Genomic DNA, 20,315 nt, shown 5'->3' on the forward strand with positions numbered 1-20,315 from the left:
CCCTACTCCTCCCTCTTCCTCCTCTCCCTACTCATCCTTCCTCTTCCTACTCCTCCTCTCTCTTCCTCCTCCCTCCCCCTCATTCTCCTGCCCTCTTCCTCCTTTTCCCCCTCCTCTCTTCCCCTTGCCCCTCATCCTCCCCCCTCATCATCATCCTCCCCCTCTTTCTCATCCTGCTCCTCTTTCTCATCCCCCCTCCTCCTCCTCTCCAGGCGTTCATGGATAAGATGGGCAGTGACAAGCAGGGCCAGATGATCGTGTATCACCTCATAGATCTGCTGAAGAGAGGATACAGACTGCCTGCTCCCAAAGGCTGTCCTGAGGAGGTGAGTCTGTCTGTCTAATTTAGTGTCCCTCTGATTGCAACGTAACCTTGAGCCTCCCTCCCTCTGTACCCCTCAGATCCAGCACATGATGACCGAGTGCTGGAACATTGACCCAGCCCTGCGGCCCACCTTCAAGAAGTTAGCCCAGACCGTGGACATGTTCCGGGACAGTAAGGAGGGCTGAGGAGCCCTTCCTGGAGGTCTGCTGGAGGGGACCTGGCCCAGCCCACACCGATCACCTGGGTTGTGTTCATTAGGCACCAAACGGACTGAAAGGGATTACCTGAACTTGTCCAGTAAGAAACGCTCGTTTTCCTTTTCTGTTGCAAAGCGTTTTGCTGCGGTGTGCCCTAATGAATACATCCCTGACGACGCCTCAACTCTAAAAGACGACGACAATGAAGTCACCTGACCCAACCGTCTTCTGGAGCGGAAAACAGGGGAGTATTACCAATGGCATTCTGGACAAAGTCTCAAAAACGGTCTACTTTGTGTTCAAACCTACCCACTTTTTCAGGGATTCTGGGGATCTCTGAAATTACCATATGCTGTTACTTTGTTGCCGTCATTTCTTCATTTGGAGATGTTTTCACTGTTTGACTTATGTCAGGGTCTCAGACTCTCTCCAGCGCGGCACACCCTGCTGTTGTTAACGGCAACACGGAACACCCTGCTGTTGTTAACGGCAACACAGAACACCCTGCTGTTGTTAACGGCAACACAGAACACCCGGCTGTTGTTAACGGCAACACAGAACACCCTGCTGTTGTTAACGGCAACACAGCACACCCTGCTGTTGTTAACGGCAACACAGAACACCCTGCTGTTGATGATGTTGTTAACGGCAACACAGAACACCCTGCTGTTGTTAACGGCAACACAGAACACCCTGCTGTTGTTAACGGCAACACAGAACACCCTGCTTTTGATGATGTTGTTAACGGCAACACAGAACACCCTGCTGTTGTTAACGGCAACACAGAACACCCTGCTGTTGATGATGTGTTAACGGCAACACAGAACACCCTGCTGTTGAACACAGAAGGCATGTGAGGGAAAGCAACACAGAAGATGTACTGTACAGTTAGTAAAGGATGTTCAACTGCCTTCTTCCTTAACTGAAGTGGATTATGTCAAACCACATTTCTCTTTTTCACCTAAGGGAAGAACTAATAAAGCAATACTGCTTTTAGAGACACAAAGATGTGTGAGAAAAGGGTGATGAAAAAACAATGAAGGGAGATGTTTGACATTTCATTTCTCTCTAAGCACCCGTCTACTTATCGTCGTACCCTGGAATCCTGGGCTACTGCAAAGTAACATGCAGAAGGAATTGTTGACTTATGTGCTTCCCCTTTTATAATATTCTATAAGTTGATGAGTCTAGGATGCTGTGCACTGCCAGTTGGAAAATAAAGTCTTCATTACAGTGTTGCTACATAGCAATATTTGTAATGAGACTGGCTAAATAGTGTAGGTGAAAGAATCAACAGATGAGAAGTGCAGAGACGAGGTGGAATTTCACTTCATGGATATTTTAAGTATTCAGGTAGCCTAGCGGTTAGAGCAAACGGTCTCTGGTTCGAATATCCAAGCCGACAAGGTGAAACATCTGTCCATGTGCCCTTGAGCGAAGTACTTATTTTACTCCAGGGGCGCTGTACTACTATGGTTGACCCTGTAAAACAGCACATTTCACTGCACCTATCTGGTGTCGTGACAAAACGCATAGTGCCCCTGTGACCTGTCCACGCAGAGTCATCGTGCCCATAGAGATGTAATGTAATGCTGTCTTTAATTCAGTCAGTGACTCTATGATCTGTAACTGTAAAGCAGCAACGTGGACTGACAGGCTGTTTGTCCCACTACTCTATTGTAATAACGGAGGCTAATCCAGCGATCAACCAGATCTAGAAGCGGGCCGAGCTGGGCTTTTGTTGAGCGGATGGTCAGAGGGTTGGAACATAATTACAAATCATTTGTGAAGAGCAAATTGACCGCAAGAAGCACAAACAGATGTTTGCCTAAAACATCATTTCAAAACCTTCCTTACATTTGTATGCGATCACATTGTGTCTCTGTTATGCATGGGAACACTTGAACAGATTTCTTACATAAAAGTCACTTGTAGCTGATTTTCTGTACTGTCTTTCATGTCCAACAATGAAAATTCCACACACACAATTTAAAAAATATATTTTTACATTTTTGCTCAGAACTTGGGGAGCCAAATAAAACCACCCATGGTCTAAATCTGACCCATGGGCTGCCATTTGGAGAACCCTGGTTTAATCTGGCCCATGGGCTGCCAGTTGGAGAACCCTGGTTTAATCTGGTCCATGGGCCAGTTGGAGAACCCTGGTTTAATCTGACCCATGGGCTGCCAGTTGGAGAACCCTGGTTTAATCTGAACCATGGGCTGCCAGTTGGAGAACCCTGGTTTAATCTGACCCATGGGCCAGTTGGAGAACCCTGGTTTAATCTGGCCCATGGGCTGCCAGTTGGGGAACCCTGGTTTAATCTGACCCATGGGCTGCCAGTTGGGGAACCCTGGTTTAATCTGACCCATGGGCTGCCAGTTGGGGAACCCTGGTTTAATCTGACCCATGGGCTGCCAGTTGGGGAACCCTGGTTTAATCTGACCCATGGGCTGCCAGTAGGGGAACCCTGGTTTAATCTGGCCCATGGGCTGCCAGTTGGAGAACCCTGGTTTAATCTGACCCATGGGCTGCCAGTTGGAGAACCCTGTTTGTTTCTGTCTTCCTTTTATTGAATGTTATGGTAGCCGTGCTGACAGTCACACGATGCCGTCATGCCAAGGTCAGTGTTTTGTGTGAACATGTTGGTTTTTTCATTAAACAAATCATAACATGATCATGAAGAAGTGGGTGTTTAAAAAAATCAACATATTGTTTTATATACAAGCCAGTATTTTAATCTGGCCCATGGGCTGCCAGTTGGGGAACCCTGGTTTAATCTGGCCCATGGGCTGCCAGTTGGAGAACCCTGGTTTAATCTGACCCATGGGCTGCCAGTTGGGGAACCCTGGTTTAATCTGGCCCATGGGCTGCCAGTTGGGGAACCCTGGTTTAATCTGGCCCATGGGCTGCCAGTTGGGGAACCCTGGTTTAATCTGGCCCATGGGCTGCCAGTTGGGGAACCCTGGTTTAATCTGACCCATGGGCTGCCAGTTGGAGAACCCTGGTTTAATCTGACCCATGGGCTGCCAGTTGGAGAACCCTGGTTTAATCTGGTCCATGGGCCAGTTGGAGAACCCTGGTTTAATCTGACCCATGGGCTGCCAGTTGGAGAACCCTGGTTTAATCTGACCCATGGGCTGCCAGTTGGAGAACCCTGGTTTAATCTGGCCCATGGGCTGCCAGTTGGAGAACCCTGGTTTAATCTGGCCCATGGGCTGCCAGTTGGGGAACCCTGGTTTAATCTGGCCCATGGGCTGCCAGTTGGAGAACCCTGGTTTAATCTGACCCATGGGCTGCCAGTTGGGGAACCCTGGTTTAATCTGGCCCATGGGCTGCCAGTTGGGGAACCCTGGTTTAATCTGGCCCATGGGCTGCCAGTTGGGGAACCCTGGTTTAATCTGGCCCATGGGCTGCCAGTTGGAGAACCCTGGTTTAATCTGACCCATGGGCTGCCAGTTGGGGAACCCTGGTTTAATCTGGCCCATGGGCTGCCAGTTGGAGAACCCTGGTTTAATCTGACCCATGGGCTGCCAGTTGGAGAACCCTGGTTTAATCTGACCCATGGGCTGCCAGTTGGGGAACCCTGGTTTAATCTGGCCCATGGGCTGCCAGTTGGAGAACCCTGTTTGTTTCTGTCTTCCTTTTATTGAATGTTATGGTAGCCGTGCTGACAGTCACACGATGCCGTCATGCCAAGGTCAGTGTTTTGTGTGAACATGTTGGTTTTTTTCATTAAACAAATCATAACATGATCATGAAGAAGTGGGTGTTTAAAAAAATCAACATATTGTTTTATATACAAGCCAGTATTTCCCTGTGTTTGCGTGTTGAATGTAAATCTGCTGTTGAATATGAATAATAATGCGTAGGCTAAATTGATTGTAAAATATCAGCTATTTTATATCGAAGCAGTCAACCTTTTAATATTGTATGTTATTGCAGAACTGGTCAGAAATGGCTTTTGTTGCTTTGGGTAACCATGTTGTTTTTTATTTATAAGAGACACTATAAAAGCTGAACTGCAATGTTATTTGGTTATAGTCTCACATTAAACATAATAGATTGAACAGTGGCTTGTCTCTGTTTCCACACTGCACAGTCGGCTCTCAAATATAATTTACACATGGTAAAGATGCTCGCAGCTCCTCCTGAGAAACACAGGGAAGATGCTCCCAGCTCCTCCTGAGAGAAACACAGGGAAGATGCTCCCAGCTCCTCCTGAGAGAAACACAGGGAAGATGCTCCCAGCTCCTCCTGAGAAAAACACAGGGAAGACCCTCGCAGCTCCTCCTGAGAGAAACACAGGGAAGATGCTCCCAGCTCCTCCTGAGAGAAACACAGGGAAGATGCTCCCAGCTCCTCCTGAGAGAAACACAGGGAAGCTGCTCCCAGCTCCTCCTGAGAGAAACACAGGGAAGCTGCTCCCAGCTCCTCCTGAGAGAAACACAGGGAAGACCCTCGCAGCTCCTCCTGAGAGAAACACAGGGAAGCTGCTCCCAGCTCCTCCTGAGAGAAACACAGGGAAGACCCTCGCAGCTCCTCCTGAGAGAAACACAGGGAAGACCCTCGCAGCTCCTCCTGAGAGAAACACAGGGAAGACCCTCGCAGCTCCTCCTGAGAGAAACACAGGGAAGACCCTCGCAGCTCCTCCTGAGAGAAACACAGGGAAGACCCTCGCAGCTCCTCCTGAGAGAGACATGTCTCCTCAATGCCTTGACTGAGCTTGTCAATTACAGGTGAAATACAGGCAATGGTCTTTCATGATCGCTTTGAGACTAAATGGGGTTGAAGGGTCATAAGTAAACCAGCTTTGAGGTCTGTCACCGGTACACCTTGGTAGTGGTGATAAGTGTGATGTTCTGTAGAAGCGTGGTAGTCATTACAATAACTGTAACTGATGGATCAGTGGTTTCACCGCTGGTAGAATGTACATATGAATAATAAATATAGTCCTTCCATGCAATAGCATTATAGAGCTAGCACATGTGTGGATGAGACATTTTGACATGGACAAGATGTGATTTCCAAAAGATACTTTATATTGATATTTGATTAGTTTAATATTTTACATACACAACATATTTTCTCAGTATTGTAATGAGGTATTTGTGGTGGGTTGTTAGGGGAGATACATGTTTCATGTCATTCAAACTATTTTGTTTCTCAGGGAAGTACAATGATGCTCTTACTTCAGTAGCAAAGTCATTCATTTAATGATGAGACAAAATTTGAGCAATAATTCAAATGAAATGTAAACTATTTTCCTTTCACATGATACAGAAAGTATACAAAGCCATTTTAAAGTGCCCCCATTAACAACCCAAACCTTGTGATTGTCTTGGAACACTGAAATGCAAACTTAAAACTGCTGTCTCTCACCCAGTCCAACAACACAGAGAGAAGGCGGAGCTCTCCTCACCCTGTACAGGAAGGAGAATTAGAGCAACGTTCTCCGTTCTGTACAGGGTGAGCTCCCTCAGCCAGTGTCCACCTCCACCATCTCTGTTCTGCCCCAGTCTCACTCAGCACAGACGCCCAATGTCATTCTTAGTGCAACCCTGGTTACAGCACATGCCAGCTACGCCCAGGGAAAAGTTCCTCTTCTGTCTGTCACGCCGTGGCCAGTTGATGCTCGGATTCTTGGCCACTCCTCCCTGCACTGAAGCCTGGTTCGGAAGCCCCTCGCTGGGGTTGACATCAACCATTGACCCCCTTTGGTCTCCCACTCCGCCCAAGAGTGAGAGGAGGTCTGCCAGGGAGGATGAGAACTGGAGAGGGTGGTCTGCTGCCTGGTCTAGACCATGTCCGTGAGGCCAGTTGATTCTGCTGTCCTCGCCCTTCGTGACATCACTGTAGGAACTGGGCTGGAAGGGATCTGGAAGGAGTCAGAGCAGAGGGAGCGGTACGGTTAGTGTTGACGCCTGTTTTATTTATTTGTTATTATTTTTTGTTTAAGATCTCCACTGCATAGACTGTCATGTGAATACAGTACACAAACTCTAAAGTGAATACATAATATGCCAGAAAATCCCTCCAAAATACAAAATGAGTTGGGTTCTTTTTTAACTTTTCCCACCATGTGCCAAGACACCCCTAACAATTAATTTAAGTGAAAATCAGAGGTCCTCGACTGTTTCTGCATGGATAGCAACCTCTCAGAAACCATGCTGAGTGCCTTGCAGACCCACCTGGCTAAATAAACTGAAAGAGCTCTTGAACAACCGTTCAATAGGAAATTACAAATTAGCCTAACTGACATAACAATTAACCTATGAGCGTTTCAATTAGGTTACTTCTCAGTAATCAGAGTACCATATTTTTGGGGGGCAAAAGTATGGTACGCTCATTTTCCAATCAAGGAGCTGTCTGTGGTGCTGAAGTGGTATTATCAAGCAGATTAGGTTTCTTAGGCGTTCTCCGGCAAAATACTACTTCCAAAACGTTACGAAACAACTTTGATTTAAGAATATAGATACTGTTTTAACTTTAACACAATGGAAATTAACAATGTAGCTCATGTTAAAGTAAAAAAAAAAGCTTTCAAAAACGTTCGCATGAAAGTAACGAGATTATACTGCAGCCGCGAATAAATGTCCGTTTTACCAGTTCAACATGACCGACGAGTGTTTGTATTTAGAAGACCGTAAATTATGTTTTATCAGACGTACCCAAGTCTTCATCTAAGGATCGTTTCCAACGGGACCCGCCGCACGTGAAGATAACGGCTCTTATAAACTCTCTGCCGCACAGTTTCACCCCGTAGTCTCGTGATAAGCTTTGAGCGCTCGCACACAAGAACAAACTACCAACACACACAAGGATCACAGTAGTGATCTTTAGAGGCATTTCAGTTAAAAGAAGTAGAGCTGGTTTGGTTGTAGAGATGAACTGAAGTCGCCCTAGCGTGCGGTCCTGGTGCAAGTGTGAAGGGTTTCTTTAGATGCTGTTGCTACTCTATCAGTCAATGTAGACGTTAGTAGGATATCATGCAGTGACTCTCTTCTTATAGTCTCTACCCCTCACCATCTTGTGTGCGAGTCATGATACCCTACTCTCCATACACATCAACCTGATGCCAACTCCTCTTCCTCCCCAACATGCTCGCTCACACACGCGCACGCATGAACACACATACCATGCAAGCGCGTACATTGCACACACACACGCACGCAGACACTTAGATGCGTAATAATTAATTACCTCATATTTTGAGTTTTTCAGTGTTCCGAGTATAATTTCTTTCATATGGCAGAATTAGAGTGAAATATCTGTGTTTGGGTTTGGTTTGGTTCTGGAGAAACAGCTCAGAGCTAAACACCTGAGACTGGCTCCAATCAAATCCTAATCTACAATAATCAAATCCTAATCTACAATAAACAACCTGTGGTGGAAATGATGACAGGCTAATAACTGACCCCGTGTGTGTGTGTGTGTGTGTGTGTGTGTGTGTGTGTGTGTGTGTGTGTGTGTGTGTGTGTGTGTGTGTGTGTGTGTGTGATGGTACTATGACAGCAGAAAATGAATAGTTTCTGTGGAAATGGATGGATAGGATTTTTTTCTATTTGAGAAAGTAAACTTTGTCAAGAGAGATATCAGACCATCGTCTTTTATTCAAGTTAGGAAAAGTATAATCGGCAGTAATATGATGTACATATCGTCACACAATGTGACATCAGTATTGAAAAACAAACATTCCATGAATAGGTGATATACTATGTTCAATGTACTGAGATGCAGTGCCTTATACCGCTGCGACACTCGGGAGCAAAAACTTCCTTAAATGTCCAAATACAATAAAGAGACTATGAATGTAAAGCGCTGGTACTTTGGCAATACTTGTTAGCCAAAAGAAGGTACATGATATGATATTTATAGTGCACATGTATTAAAAGATTAATTAGACTGTTCTTTTCACAGTTATGCATGGATGAATAGTGACTTCGACTGGTGAGCAATTGAGGTCACTTATAATGTGGGTACATTCTAAGGGTTTCTATATCTGGACACCGTTGGTGTGGATAATTCTAAAACAGTACAGATTCTGGTCACAACAATCAGTCCTAGTTCACCTCAATTGTAGTTCTAGTTCACCTCAATAAGTGTCCACTATGGATGGGTGGCTGTAATATTTTACCTTCGGAATTATCAGAAACTCTAAAATATCTATCTGGGTATGATGCTAACCAAGTTTCCAACACTATTTAACACTTGGAAGGTCATTATGAACAGTTTTGGACATCTGAACTTTATGGGAGTTTTACAGGACAGAGTTTCAGATCCTTCCAATCAGCGGAGGCTCCTCAGAGGAGGAAGGGGAGGACCATCCTCCTCAGTGAATTTCACAAAAATGGTAAAACATTTAAAAAAGTTATCCTTTTTAGCTAAAACTACACTAACTATATTCACCATGTTGTGCTGCTGCCATGTTGTTGTCATGTTGTGTTGCTAACATGTTGTGTTGTTATGTGTTGCTGCCATGCTATGTTGTTGTCTTAGGTCTCTCTTTATGTAGTGTTATGGTGTCTTTCTTGTTGTGATGTATGTTTTGTCTTATTTTATTTTAATCCCAGCCCCCATCCCTGCAGGAGGCCTTTAGCCTTTTGGTAGGCCGTCATCGTAAATAAGAATTTGTTCTTAACTGACTTGCCTAGTTAAATAAAGGTTCTATAAAATTGTTTAAATATATATTCACGTCACCAAAAAATGTATTAAAACATTGTTTTGCCATGAAAGTCTACAGTAGCCTCAACAGCACTCTATAGTGTAGCACCATGGTGTAGCTGGAGGACAGCTAGCTTCCGTCCTCCTCTGGGTACATTGACTTCAGTACAAAACCTAGGAGGCTCATGGTTCTCACCCCCTTCCATAGACTTACACAGTAATTATGACAACTTCCGGAGGACGTCCTCCAACCTATCAGAGCTCTTGCAGCATGAACTGACATGTTGTCCACCCAATCAAAAGGTCAGATAATGAATCTAGTACTGAAAGCATAATCTACAGCTAGCTAGCACTGCTGAGCATAAAATGTGTTGAGTATTTGACTGAAAGAGTGAGAAAGACAATAGTTGAACAGTTTTCAACAAATTGATTTCTTCAAAAATGAAGAAGTAAGAGAGCGTGTTAATTTGTCATTTTTTTCACTATCAGTTTCACATAGTTAGCTAACAAATGTAGCTAGCTAGTTAAGCATACTCAAACACCCTGCTCAAACATAGGGATGCTATGTTAGCTATCTGGCTATGACTATCCAACACAACACTGGAACTCTTCCAAGTCAAGGTAAGCTTTAGGTTTTACAAATGTATTGCCACCGGGGCCTGCCGATGTAATTGCTAAACTGCTTACTGACTATACACTTTAACGTTACTGCATGATTGTAGTGGGTTTACTAACGCATTAGTTCTAGTATCTATGTTGACTATGACGCTACTTTAACTAATATGGTGACAACGATGTAGGCTGTGTAGCAGTTATGATATGATATGGTTTGGCTTGGCTTGGAAAGGTCACATACGCCTGGCTACATACAGCTGATGTGTTGTGCATTGAAGTCCACAAACGAAGAGAAAAGGTGAGAGGAGGAGAGTGCATAGATGTGAGGAGGAATACAACGTGGCTGCTATGAAAGTGAACTGAGTTTCCGCGTGATTAGGGCTGTATATGAAAAACTTTTCTTGAACGGAAGCAAACGTAGCGAAACAGGGATAAACATACCTGAATTTGTCCAATAGAAACTCTCGTTTGCAACTGTTGGAATAATGATTACACCCTAGATCAGCTAGATGCAGGCAAGAGTGAGCAGGGCGGTATTGAATGTGTCACTGTCTGTCCATGTGTTACTGTCTGTCACGTCAAATTTTTCTCTTGACCTGTGTGCACATAAGTTGTAAACTTTCATTCATAGGCTAGGTTGTAGAAACCTTATGATGGGTATAGAGAAAATTAGAGTATCATGTAGTAGCCTAAACCTATCGATGTTACATTGAACTGGGTGAATGGAATATAAATGACAGTCATACAATATGCTGTAATAGAAATAAGGACATGCTCATGAAGAAAAAAATATTGTCCTCCCTCATAAACAGCACGACTGACACTGATTCTAAACACAACATAACTGAGGCAAAGACTTGATGAACATTGATCTAGGGGACAGAGGAGCGTCACTCACTGACTTCCAGGGGTGGAGATCAGAGGTGTGAACAACCCTGAACAACACCCACCCATGGCAGGACAGTGTCTGTGTCACTTCTCAAAGAGGAAGCTCAGGGATCTGCTCTTCTTGCCTTCTCAATGCTCACGAAGTTGGGCACACCACTTGGAAAGTCCTATCGGTCTTGCTCTGAGACCATGATGCTCTCTGCCTCATCTGGGGACACACACAGACAGAAAGTGACATCAATCAGAGAGCAAAGAAAACAAGCAAGCAAAGAAAAAGATCAGGAAAATGTGTATTTTTGCTTTCAACGAGGATACTGATATTAAAATGAAGAGGTGGTGGTCTGGCTCGAGTAATGTTGAAATTGCAGCTGCCATACTGTAGCAACTGACTACAATAATATTGTTTTCTCACATTCGAATTTTGGCTGAGGCTGCGTTTCCTACGGTATCCGCCAGTTCCGCCCCCCGGAAGCCATTTCCCCAGAGCAAAACATCTGCATCACGTTCTGAATGATGTTTATTCACCTCTACTTTACGCACACATTTTTGTGTTCACCCTCCCTTCACATTTCTCACTGTCAATCGTGAATGACAATTCTTCAAGTTGCCAACTATTTGATCTCAATAAGTTACATGGGAATATGCATTTAAATCTTGAGTTAAGTACAGTGTTGTTTTGCATTATGTACACTGAGCGAATTTTAGAGCAGACGGTGTTGACAAACTGTATCATACCTGTGTTTTGTTTCAATCAAAGCACATCTTTTGCCTAGTAGAGTTGTGCGCTGTTGTGTTCTGGCCGCATGAGAGAAACATGCGACCAATTCGCACAATCATCCAAAAAATATCATAAGAAATTAGGTGGTGTTTTTCGTCTTATAGTTACGTTGTACTATGCTATTATGTTCGGTTCAGTTATGTAGAATACTATCGTTAGTATTGTGATCTTGCAGACATTGATTCAGCTTTGATCTAACTTTATTAAACAAGCGCCATTCGCCAGAGTAACCTGTTCTCTGGGCAGCCGAGCGAATAGAGCAGAGACTGTGCGTAAACTATACAATCGCGAAAATGCGCAGAAGTTGAGAATTTGTAGCTATCGGGAACCGACTTCCAGAGAATTGAGAAACCACTCTGTTAAATGTATCCATTCAATGACGTTTGAGGACTGGCATGCCTAGCAAGGTTTCTGGTTGTCAGAATCAAACTCTTTCTGCTTGAGGTGGTTTTAGTCTTGAAATTGTGAGATTTTAATCCCCATTTGTTCAAATCTTTTGGTGACATCACCATAAAACGTGATTGTGAGCTAAAATAGAGGGGACTAATACCATTTCCCCAAGACTGAGCTGAGCCAAGCTGTACTGCGTTGGTCTGGTTACGTATCCAGCATAATTTCTGGAACCTTGCTGGAAAGGACAATGCGAAAATGTAATATCGGAGTGTACACAGTACGTTTCAGGTCAGCTGTCAGTACACGTGGTAAAGAGAGAAGTACGTACTCCCCAGGTGGTAGATAAGCGTTCCATACGCCATGTCCATCTGATAGACCAGAACGAAGCCGAGAGGTATGACGGGACAGAAAGCCAGCTTCCTCTTCTTAATAGCACTGCTCACGTGGGGATAGAGGTACATCAGACAGTCACAGAGATCAACTAACAACTAAAACAATCATTCAAACGCGTGAAACCAAACCAATATATACATTTGTGCATGGGTGGGGCACACATTTAGCCTATATTATCAACATGGCCAAGGCTTGTGTTGGCATCCAAAGACAGATTTTTTTATTTATTTTATTTCACCTTTATTTAACCAGGGAGGTTAGTTGAGAACAAGTTCTCATTTACAACTGCAACCTGGCCAAGATAAAGCAAAGCAGTTAGACACATACAACAACACAGAGTTACACATGGAATAAAACAAACATACAGTAAAAAATACAGTAGAAAACAAAACACTTATAATAATCATGATTTCCCTAAAAACAATATTTATTGTTTATTTTTAAATCACATTAGCTAGCTTCACACAACATTATGGGCGAGGGCGACGTATTTATATGTTTGTTTTGAGGAAGATGTTGTCGATGAGCATCTGAAACTACTGAACCATAACCTGTATGTGAATAGCAGGTAATGAACTGCGTACACACATCACACTGCTGTAAATAAAACAGTGGTTTGGCTTTAACGGTCCACTGCACTTCACATGAATCAGTTACCCTCTAACCCTTTAGATCAGTGAGCATCTCACACCTAACAGGTAGGAAATATAGTCACTCAGCTCGGCCAGCAATGGCAACAGCAGTGGTCCTAGGTAGGTTTCAGAACATCTAACCATCTGTTAACACTGAAGCTTCCTACCATCCAGGACCTCTATAGCAGGCGGTGTCAGAGGAAGGCCCTAAAAATTGTCAAAGACTCCAGCCACCCTAGTCATAGACTGTTCTCTCTGCTTCCACACGGCAAGCAGTAGCGGAGCGCCAAGTCTATGTCCAAGAGGCTTCTAAACAGCTTAAGCCATAAGACTCCTGAACATCTAATCAGATGGCTACCCAGACTATTCACAGACTATTCGTTATTTTACTGCTGCTCTTAAATTACTTGTTACATTTATTTCTTATTCATATTTTCTTTTTAAGTAATCACTGTACCTGTTGTCTTCGGTGCATGTGACTAATACGATTTGATTTGAAGTGTAAGTCATAACAGCAGCACAACAGTGTCATCATATTGTCATCAACAATATCACTGTCATGCTATATGGCATGTTATGTCATGTCATGTTTAGGACAGTATTGTGACACTTATGACATACTGTTCAAACAAAGTGTTACCTCGTCTTTTTTGTCATCTTCATTAGTCTCTTTATTAACTAAACATACATTTTGCAATGTAATAATTGTATTAAAACATTATCAATCATCTATCTCTAACTATTGAAGAACCCTGGCTTAATGTGAACTAAAATTATGTAGGCTTAGAACCCACCCGATGGTGGGGCCTAGTTAACTCTATGGAGAACCCACCCGATGGTGAGGCCTAGTTAACTCTATGGAGAACCCACCCGATGGTGAGGCCTAGTTAACTCTATGGAGAACCCACCCGATGGTGAGACCTAGTTAACTCTATGGAGAACCCACCCAATGTGAGGCCTAGTTAACTCTATGGAGAACCCACCCGAGGGTGAGGCCTAGTTAACTCTATGGAGAACCCACCCGATGGTGAGACCTAGTTAACTCTATGGAGAACCCACCCAATGTGAGGCCTAGTTAACTCTATGGAGAACCCACCCGAGGGTGAGGCCTAGTTAACTCTATGGAGAACCCACCCGATGTGAGGCCTAGTTAACTCTATGGAGAACCCACCCAATGTGAGGCCTAGTTAACTCTATGGAGAACCCACCCGAGGGTGAGGCTTAGTTAACTCTATGGAGAACCCACCCGAGGGTGAGGCCTAGTTAACTCTATGGAGAACCCACCCGATGGTGAGGCCTAGTTAACTCTATGGAGAACCCACCCGATGGTGAGACCTAGTTAACTCTATGGAGAACCCACCCAATGGTGAGACCTAGTTAACTCTATGGAGAACCCACCCGATGTGAGGCTTAGTGGGGCCAAGCTGAAGAAGTATTTGAGGAACTCCCTGGACCAGGCTATCTGCATGGCCATTTGCCTCTCTCATCTGGTTCTGCATCAGGGTCTGTGTCTCCATCCGGGCAGGGCAGGAAGGACAGAAACATACTCCGAGCTCAGAGAACACATCCCAGCGTGCAAAACTGGTTGCAATTATGTTATTATGACATCTTTTATGACGTTATACCAAGTAAAAGGATGTAAAAGGACGTTTTGTTGATGTCTTTTTAGCAACCAGAAAAATCCGCATTTTTGGTTGTAATCTCGTTATCTGCTACAAAACTCTGATCTCAAGGCACACACCCTAAAAATGAATAGACTATAGCAAATGTACATTTCTTCGACACAAATAGCAGAATGTATTTGTTGTTTCAAGAGATGTGAGTGTGAAATGAATGAAAGGAACAAAGAGGTGGAGAAACACATATGAACATCCTTGAACACCAGGCTCTACTGGTGCGACTTCCTCCGTGGGGCATCGTGCCTCCCTGACAATAGACGTAAGAAGAGGGTGATGGGTAGAGGCCAGAGGGAGGAGACATATTGATACTCTAGTGACGCAGGACTGGGAGAGTGGAGCGGAACCTGCAGCCATCACATCCTGCCTTGGATTGAACTGTGAGTCACTCAATCTCGTTATCATGGCCATCATTATCATGACAATTAAATGATGAGCCTGTGGGACGGGACACTAAGACTAAGTGCATCTGTCCTTCAAGATATGACAAAGCCTCAGACCTTCAGGGTGGATGAGAAAGGTTTCTATTTCACCTTCTTTCACCTCAGTGAATATTAAAACAGATTAAACTCATTCTCTAAAAACGTCTGTAAATATTACAGAGCCGGCCTTTAAATGCATTCCCCTCGCATCCTTTGAAGGCAGTCAGACCCCTTTGATTCTGAGACATACGCACTGATGACTGACCAGGGTCTCGGATTCACTCGACCCCTAGCGCCATCACACTCATATTCCCAGGTGAACTCTTTGTCGGGTCAAGCAGGCTTTTTTTCTACGTTGTTTCCCGTTTACTGCAAAGACGTTTGCCGTCCACTACGGCCGCCATTATCATTAGAAGAAGAGAGAATGCATGGCATTTTGTATGACAGCTCTTTATTTCCTAAAAGTCATGTCAAAAGATGCCATTTGCTTTATGAAATATGTAGATAGATCGTAAGGCTGGCGGTTGATTAGGTTGGGAAAAATATGATTCAAATGACATTCAAATATGGCAGTATAAAAGGGACGTAAATTATAGTGTGTCATGTGAGGATGATTTTCGTGACAATTATCGTTGGTCATTTGTGGCAATACATTAAATATTCTAACAGTAAGTGGCCGAAAACAGAAGGAGTGGGAGACAACATCAAAAATATAAAATGAATATATATAAATAATGTTTGCCATTTAGCAGACACTTTTATCCAAAGAGTCACACATGCATACATTTTAGGTACAGTGGTCACAGGAATCGAACGCACCATCTTGCTGTTGCAAGCGACATGCTTTGTACTCATCGTCTGAGTACAAAGTACACTGTAATGTATTGATTCCAGACAATTGAATGTAAATGGTATTCAATAAAAAAACGTAAATGTCAATGTACCTACAACTATAATTTGTGCAACTCTTCAAACAACAAAAATAAACACACGGAAGGAAGGTGTCTGGTGTTTGTGAAAGACAAGGGGTGGAGCCAGACTGATTGGCTCGTTTTGTGACTTGTTAGTCATCATTAGGCAATTGATTACACAAGCCAGCATGTCACAAAAACTTTAAACCAATAAAAACCTTTCACCTTAAGGAGAAGCGCTAAGATGTGGTGGTTAGAGAAGACCACTTGGCTTTTCTTGGGAGTACTATAACTTCTTTGGTATTAAAGTATCAGGCATGTGGCCATTCAGTGACACCTTAACATTAGCTTAAAGAAATCATTGGGAAAACATAAAAATCAAGAGCTATTGTTCTGTATTAGTGACGGCAGAGTTCTCCTCAAATACTCACCTGGTGCTGAGTACAGTTGGAGGTTTGACTCAGAGATTTTAGCATTTTTAAACACATGTAACTGCCATTTCCTGCAATCTAGAGCAAAACTGGCCTTAAATGATAACAAATAATATATATATATATATATATATATATTTGTTAATTTAAACTTATTTTTTTATAGTTGCGCAGCCAGTCCACAAGGTGGCGTAGCGCCCTCTTACCTTCCTTTGGGGAGAACCCTGGAGTGTATATCCTGCAGAATGGGTTTAAATAGGACTACTATTTGTAATTGTTCAAATACTTGTGAGCGTTTGCTATAGCCTGCCTGTAGTGCCAGATGGGCGGGGTTTGCACTTTTGCGATTATTCTACTGGTTCCATCGTTCAAATAAGCACAGATAAAGTATTTGAAATTATTTCAATTAGTATTTGAGACCAGGTCTGATATACTGGTTTTCAAGATACTGTGTGGGTTGGTGGGGCCATGGGGGTTCTATGTTATCCACATTTCCAAGGGTGATGAGGGCACATGATCAATCAACCGTGAAAGCCATTGTGTCCTCAGGGAGCTAGGATATGCATCATGTCTTCCCTGAGTGCTGTTAACTCCATTAACTGGGTGCCGTTAACTCCATTAACTGAGCGCCGTTAACTCCATTAACTGAGTGCCGTTAACTCCATTAACTGAGTGCTGTTAACTCCATTAACTGAGCGCTGTTAACTCCATTAACTGAGCGCTGTTAACTCCATTAACTGAGCGCTGTTAACTCCATTAACTGAGTGCTGTTAACTCCATTAACTGAGTGCTGTTAACTCCATTAACTGAGTGCCGTTAACTCCATTAACTGAGTGCTGTTAACTCCATTAACTGAGTGCCGTTAACTCCATTAACTGAGTGCTGTTAACTCCATTAACTGGGTGCCGTTAACTCCATTAACTGAGTGCCGTTAACTCCATTAACTGAGTGCTGTTAACTCCATTAACTGAGTGCCGTTAACTCCATTAACTGAGTGCTGTTAACTCCATTAACTGAGCGCTGTTAACTCCATTAACTGAGCGCTGTTAACTCCATTAACTGAGCGCTGTTAACTCCATTAACTGAGTGCTGTTAACTCCATTAACTGAGCGCTGTTAACTCCATTAACTGAGCGCTGTTAACTCCATTAACTGAGCGCTGTTAACTCCATTAACTGAGCGCTGTTAACTCCATTAACTGAGCGCTGTTAACTCCATTAACTGAGCGCTGTTAACTCCATTAACTGAGCGCTGTTAACTCCATTAACTGAGTGCTGTTAACTCCATTAACTGAGCGCTGTTAACTCCATTAACTGAGTGCCGTTAACTCGGAGTTGCTGCTGCTCCACATGTTTTTTTAGATGGCAACATGAATGGAGCATATGGAGGTGATGGTGTTGTGACGTGAGTGGGAGAGAGCTCATTGGTGGGTCTGTCCCGAATATATCACCTCCCACATCCAGTCAGGAGGCCTTTCCCTGGGCCAGGTCGCAGAGGGGGAAGTGAAGAGTAATCCAGTGGTAGTGTCCAAAAATGGTATCCTATTCTGTATATAGTGTACTACTTTTAACCAGGGCCCATAGGGCTCTGATCAAAAGAAGTGCACTCGTTAGCCAATAGTGTGCTATTTGGAACGCATGGTGTCTTTGACATAGAGGACGGCAGGACTCCCGCCTACGATACTATTTCTCTGATAACCATCAGACAGCTAAGGAATTCTCATCTGCAGTCATTTCAATGGGTATCTCACATCATTTGCTCACATTGTATATAGTCTTATTTTTTTTATTTTTTTTTTCTACTGTATTATTGACTGTATGTTGTTTACTCCATGTGTAACTCTGTGTTGTTGTATGTTGTCGAACTGCTTTGCTTTATCTTGGCCAGGTCGCAATTGTAAATGAGAACTTGTTCTCAACTTGCCTACGTGGTTAAATAAAGGTGAAATAAATACATAAATAAAAAGACCATATGGCCACCAGACATCGATTTCAGCCTTTGCCACCAATGGCCCGCGTCATCAAACCGGAGATGGCTTTTAAGGAAGCATCATTTTGTTCATAGAAAAAAAAGCAAACATCACAGATCTGTTGGAGAAAATATGTGCAGTTAGGATATAAAGTATTGTGTGTTTTAAAGGCTTAGACCTTCAGCGGAGTGTGTAATGTATTTTTATTAGGTAGTGGCCCCACTTAACTGTTTATCTACCTCGTAGAGTGCATAGGAGGTCACAAGAGCATTCTGGCAGATAGGAAAGATTCCTTCCAATGTGTACCACATTGGATAACATTGGTGTTTCTGACTAAGGCATTAGGCCAACGTCTGAATCTCTGCAGCTAAAACATATCAAGACCCTTTACCTTTGCCAACTTAGGCCTTAACTGCACAATCATGCTCAAATGGAGTTGGAATTCACCAAGAGACACAGTTCTTAAAGTCTGCTCTGACTCCTCAGGAAGGGGTGACTCGGCGGGAGAGAGGTGGGTTGAGGAGAGTCGAGGGACAACAAAGGAGTAATACGGAGGTGACAAAGGTGATGAAGTGGAATTGTGTGGAGGAAGTTCACTGACATTTCCTAATGTCCTTTACTGAGCAGTAAATCAAATGGAAAACTCAAGACAGGACCCTCTCAAATAATCAAAACCGGCCTCAACCAATGAGCCAACTTTTATTTTAGTGTGTTGAGTCTAGTTATGAGCTCTAACTTTTGATTGCTACATGGTTTTATCATCTCACATTTCGTCATACACAGGTAAACAATTTGAGCTTTGTGAAAAAGACAGTGGGGGGGGGGGGGGGGGGGTGTCAATGACTAGGCCTATCTTAAATGACAGACTAATCACGATGAGAGCAATACTCATCTATTCTATTTCACATTCCTTAGAACATCAGGATCCACATCCCTATAATTTGTAGGCTATATTTAATTCATATTTTGAAAGTGGATGAATTAAAAATGTCATAAGTTTCAATCACGTACGATGTACCCATACAAACTGACCATCTCCATTTAATCATCAAGTCATAGACAATAACTTAAAACGTTGTAAGATTCCACTACAATGAGCAATGACGTTGTTGAGCATGCAGTCCAATTCAGGCGAGCAGCGAGCAAACAGTCATTTACTTTGATATGACTTGAAAAGACACTCCTCCTCCGCTTGACATGCAATCGGTTAGAAATCCTAACACAGGAGAGAGGGAGAAGTCATAGGCTTCATACACCAGATATCCTTTTAAATTGCCAGGTGGATTCCATCTATTACCATTCCAAGTGCCAGATAGTCATTTACATAGAGAAGAAGACGGTAACAGTACAGTAATGTTCTGTTTCTAGGCGATCGATTTTGTCCACAAAATACCTTTTTTTTTCTTCTTCTTCTTCATCTACAGTCGTATTAATGTTACCACAGTATTAGACACATGATAACACAATGGTGTCGGTTAGAGATGTACCCACCACATTTTATAATGATGATGGTGATGGTGATGTGGCATATGGTAAATTGTGCATTACACATGAAAAACTTCTGAAGAACATGTGCTCTGCTGATGTACCCTGCTGTCACATCTCACAAGGACAGTTAGGAGGTGCCATACTGGTGGTCAACAAATGCCATTGAATATCTTAATCCTCACGAAAACCAGATAAAAAAAATAAATAATCTGAGATACAAAAATAATTATAAAATACATGCATTTACTTCTGAGTCTGAGCAAATTGTACATTACACACTTATACAGAACATTTAGTCTCAGCTGTCATGAAGTCACGATGACATACATAATTACTATATGTGATTAGTTTTGGGATATAGGATGGCTATATGTAATTATATGGTTAAAGATGCCATACTTGTGGTAAACTTCATAGAATACCTGAATTCCCTCAAAAAACCTGCAGGGAAAATATATATATATACATATATTTGTCTCAGTCTGAGTAATCCAAATGACCTTAACCAGAGCATGATGCTGAAGCCCCAATCT

At 43.1% G+C, this 20,315-nt stretch overlaps 3 protein-coding genes and 1 pseudogene across 6 annotated transcripts in view; 1 reads left to right on the plus strand and 3 right to left on the minus strand.

The window, feature by feature from the left end:
* The window catches only part of LOC115149432 (tyrosine-protein kinase JAK2), an 81,777-nt gene extending 79,316 nt beyond the window's left edge, over positions 1-2,461 (plus strand). For all 4 annotated transcript variants that reach the window (XM_029692277.1, XM_029692279.1, XM_029692278.1 and 1 more), the window contains 2 exons: positions 213-326; positions 403-2,461. In XM_029692277.1, coding sequence (XP_029548137.1) covers positions 213-326; positions 403-510 — 222 coding nt within the window. In that variant the 3' untranslated portion in view covers positions 511-2,461. The remainder of the gene's footprint in view (positions 1-212; positions 327-402) is intronic.
* A 113-nt stretch (positions 2,462-2,574) lies between these two features.
* Positions 2,575-4,232, minus strand: LOC115148348 (50 kDa spicule matrix protein-like). The gene is made up of 4 exons (XM_029690265.1): positions 4,120-4,232; positions 3,618-4,002; positions 3,293-3,386; positions 2,575-3,070 (listed from the first exon to the last, which is right to left on the minus strand). Exons 1-4 carry the CDS (start codon positions 4,126-4,128, stop codon positions 2,575-2,577), a joined length of 984 nt encoding a protein of 327 aa, XP_029546125.1. The 5' UTR covers positions 4,129-4,232.
* Positions 4,233-5,544: 1,312 nt separating this feature from the next.
* On the minus strand, positions 5,545-7,518 carry LOC115149433 (relaxin-3-like). Its single transcript, XM_029692282.1, has 2 exons — positions 7,195-7,518; positions 5,545-6,401 (listed from the first exon to the last, which is right to left on the minus strand). The coding sequence occupies exons 1-2, from the start codon at positions 7,370-7,372 to the stop codon at positions 6,049-6,051; spliced, it is 531 nt and encodes a 176-aa protein (XP_029548142.1). The 5' UTR covers positions 7,373-7,518; the 3' UTR covers positions 5,545-6,048.
* Positions 7,519-10,794: 3,276 nt separating this feature from the next.
* On the minus strand, positions 10,795-14,403 carry LOC115148349 (plasminogen receptor (KT)-like; annotated as a pseudogene).
* Between the last annotated feature and the right edge of the window lie 5,912 nt (positions 14,404-20,315).

This window comes from Salmo trutta, chromosome 15 (assembly GCF_901001165.1).
Source record: "Salmo trutta chromosome 15, fSalTru1.1, whole genome shotgun sequence".
Classification (NCBI taxonomy): Eukaryota; Metazoa; Chordata; class Actinopteri; order Salmoniformes; family Salmonidae; genus Salmo; species Salmo trutta.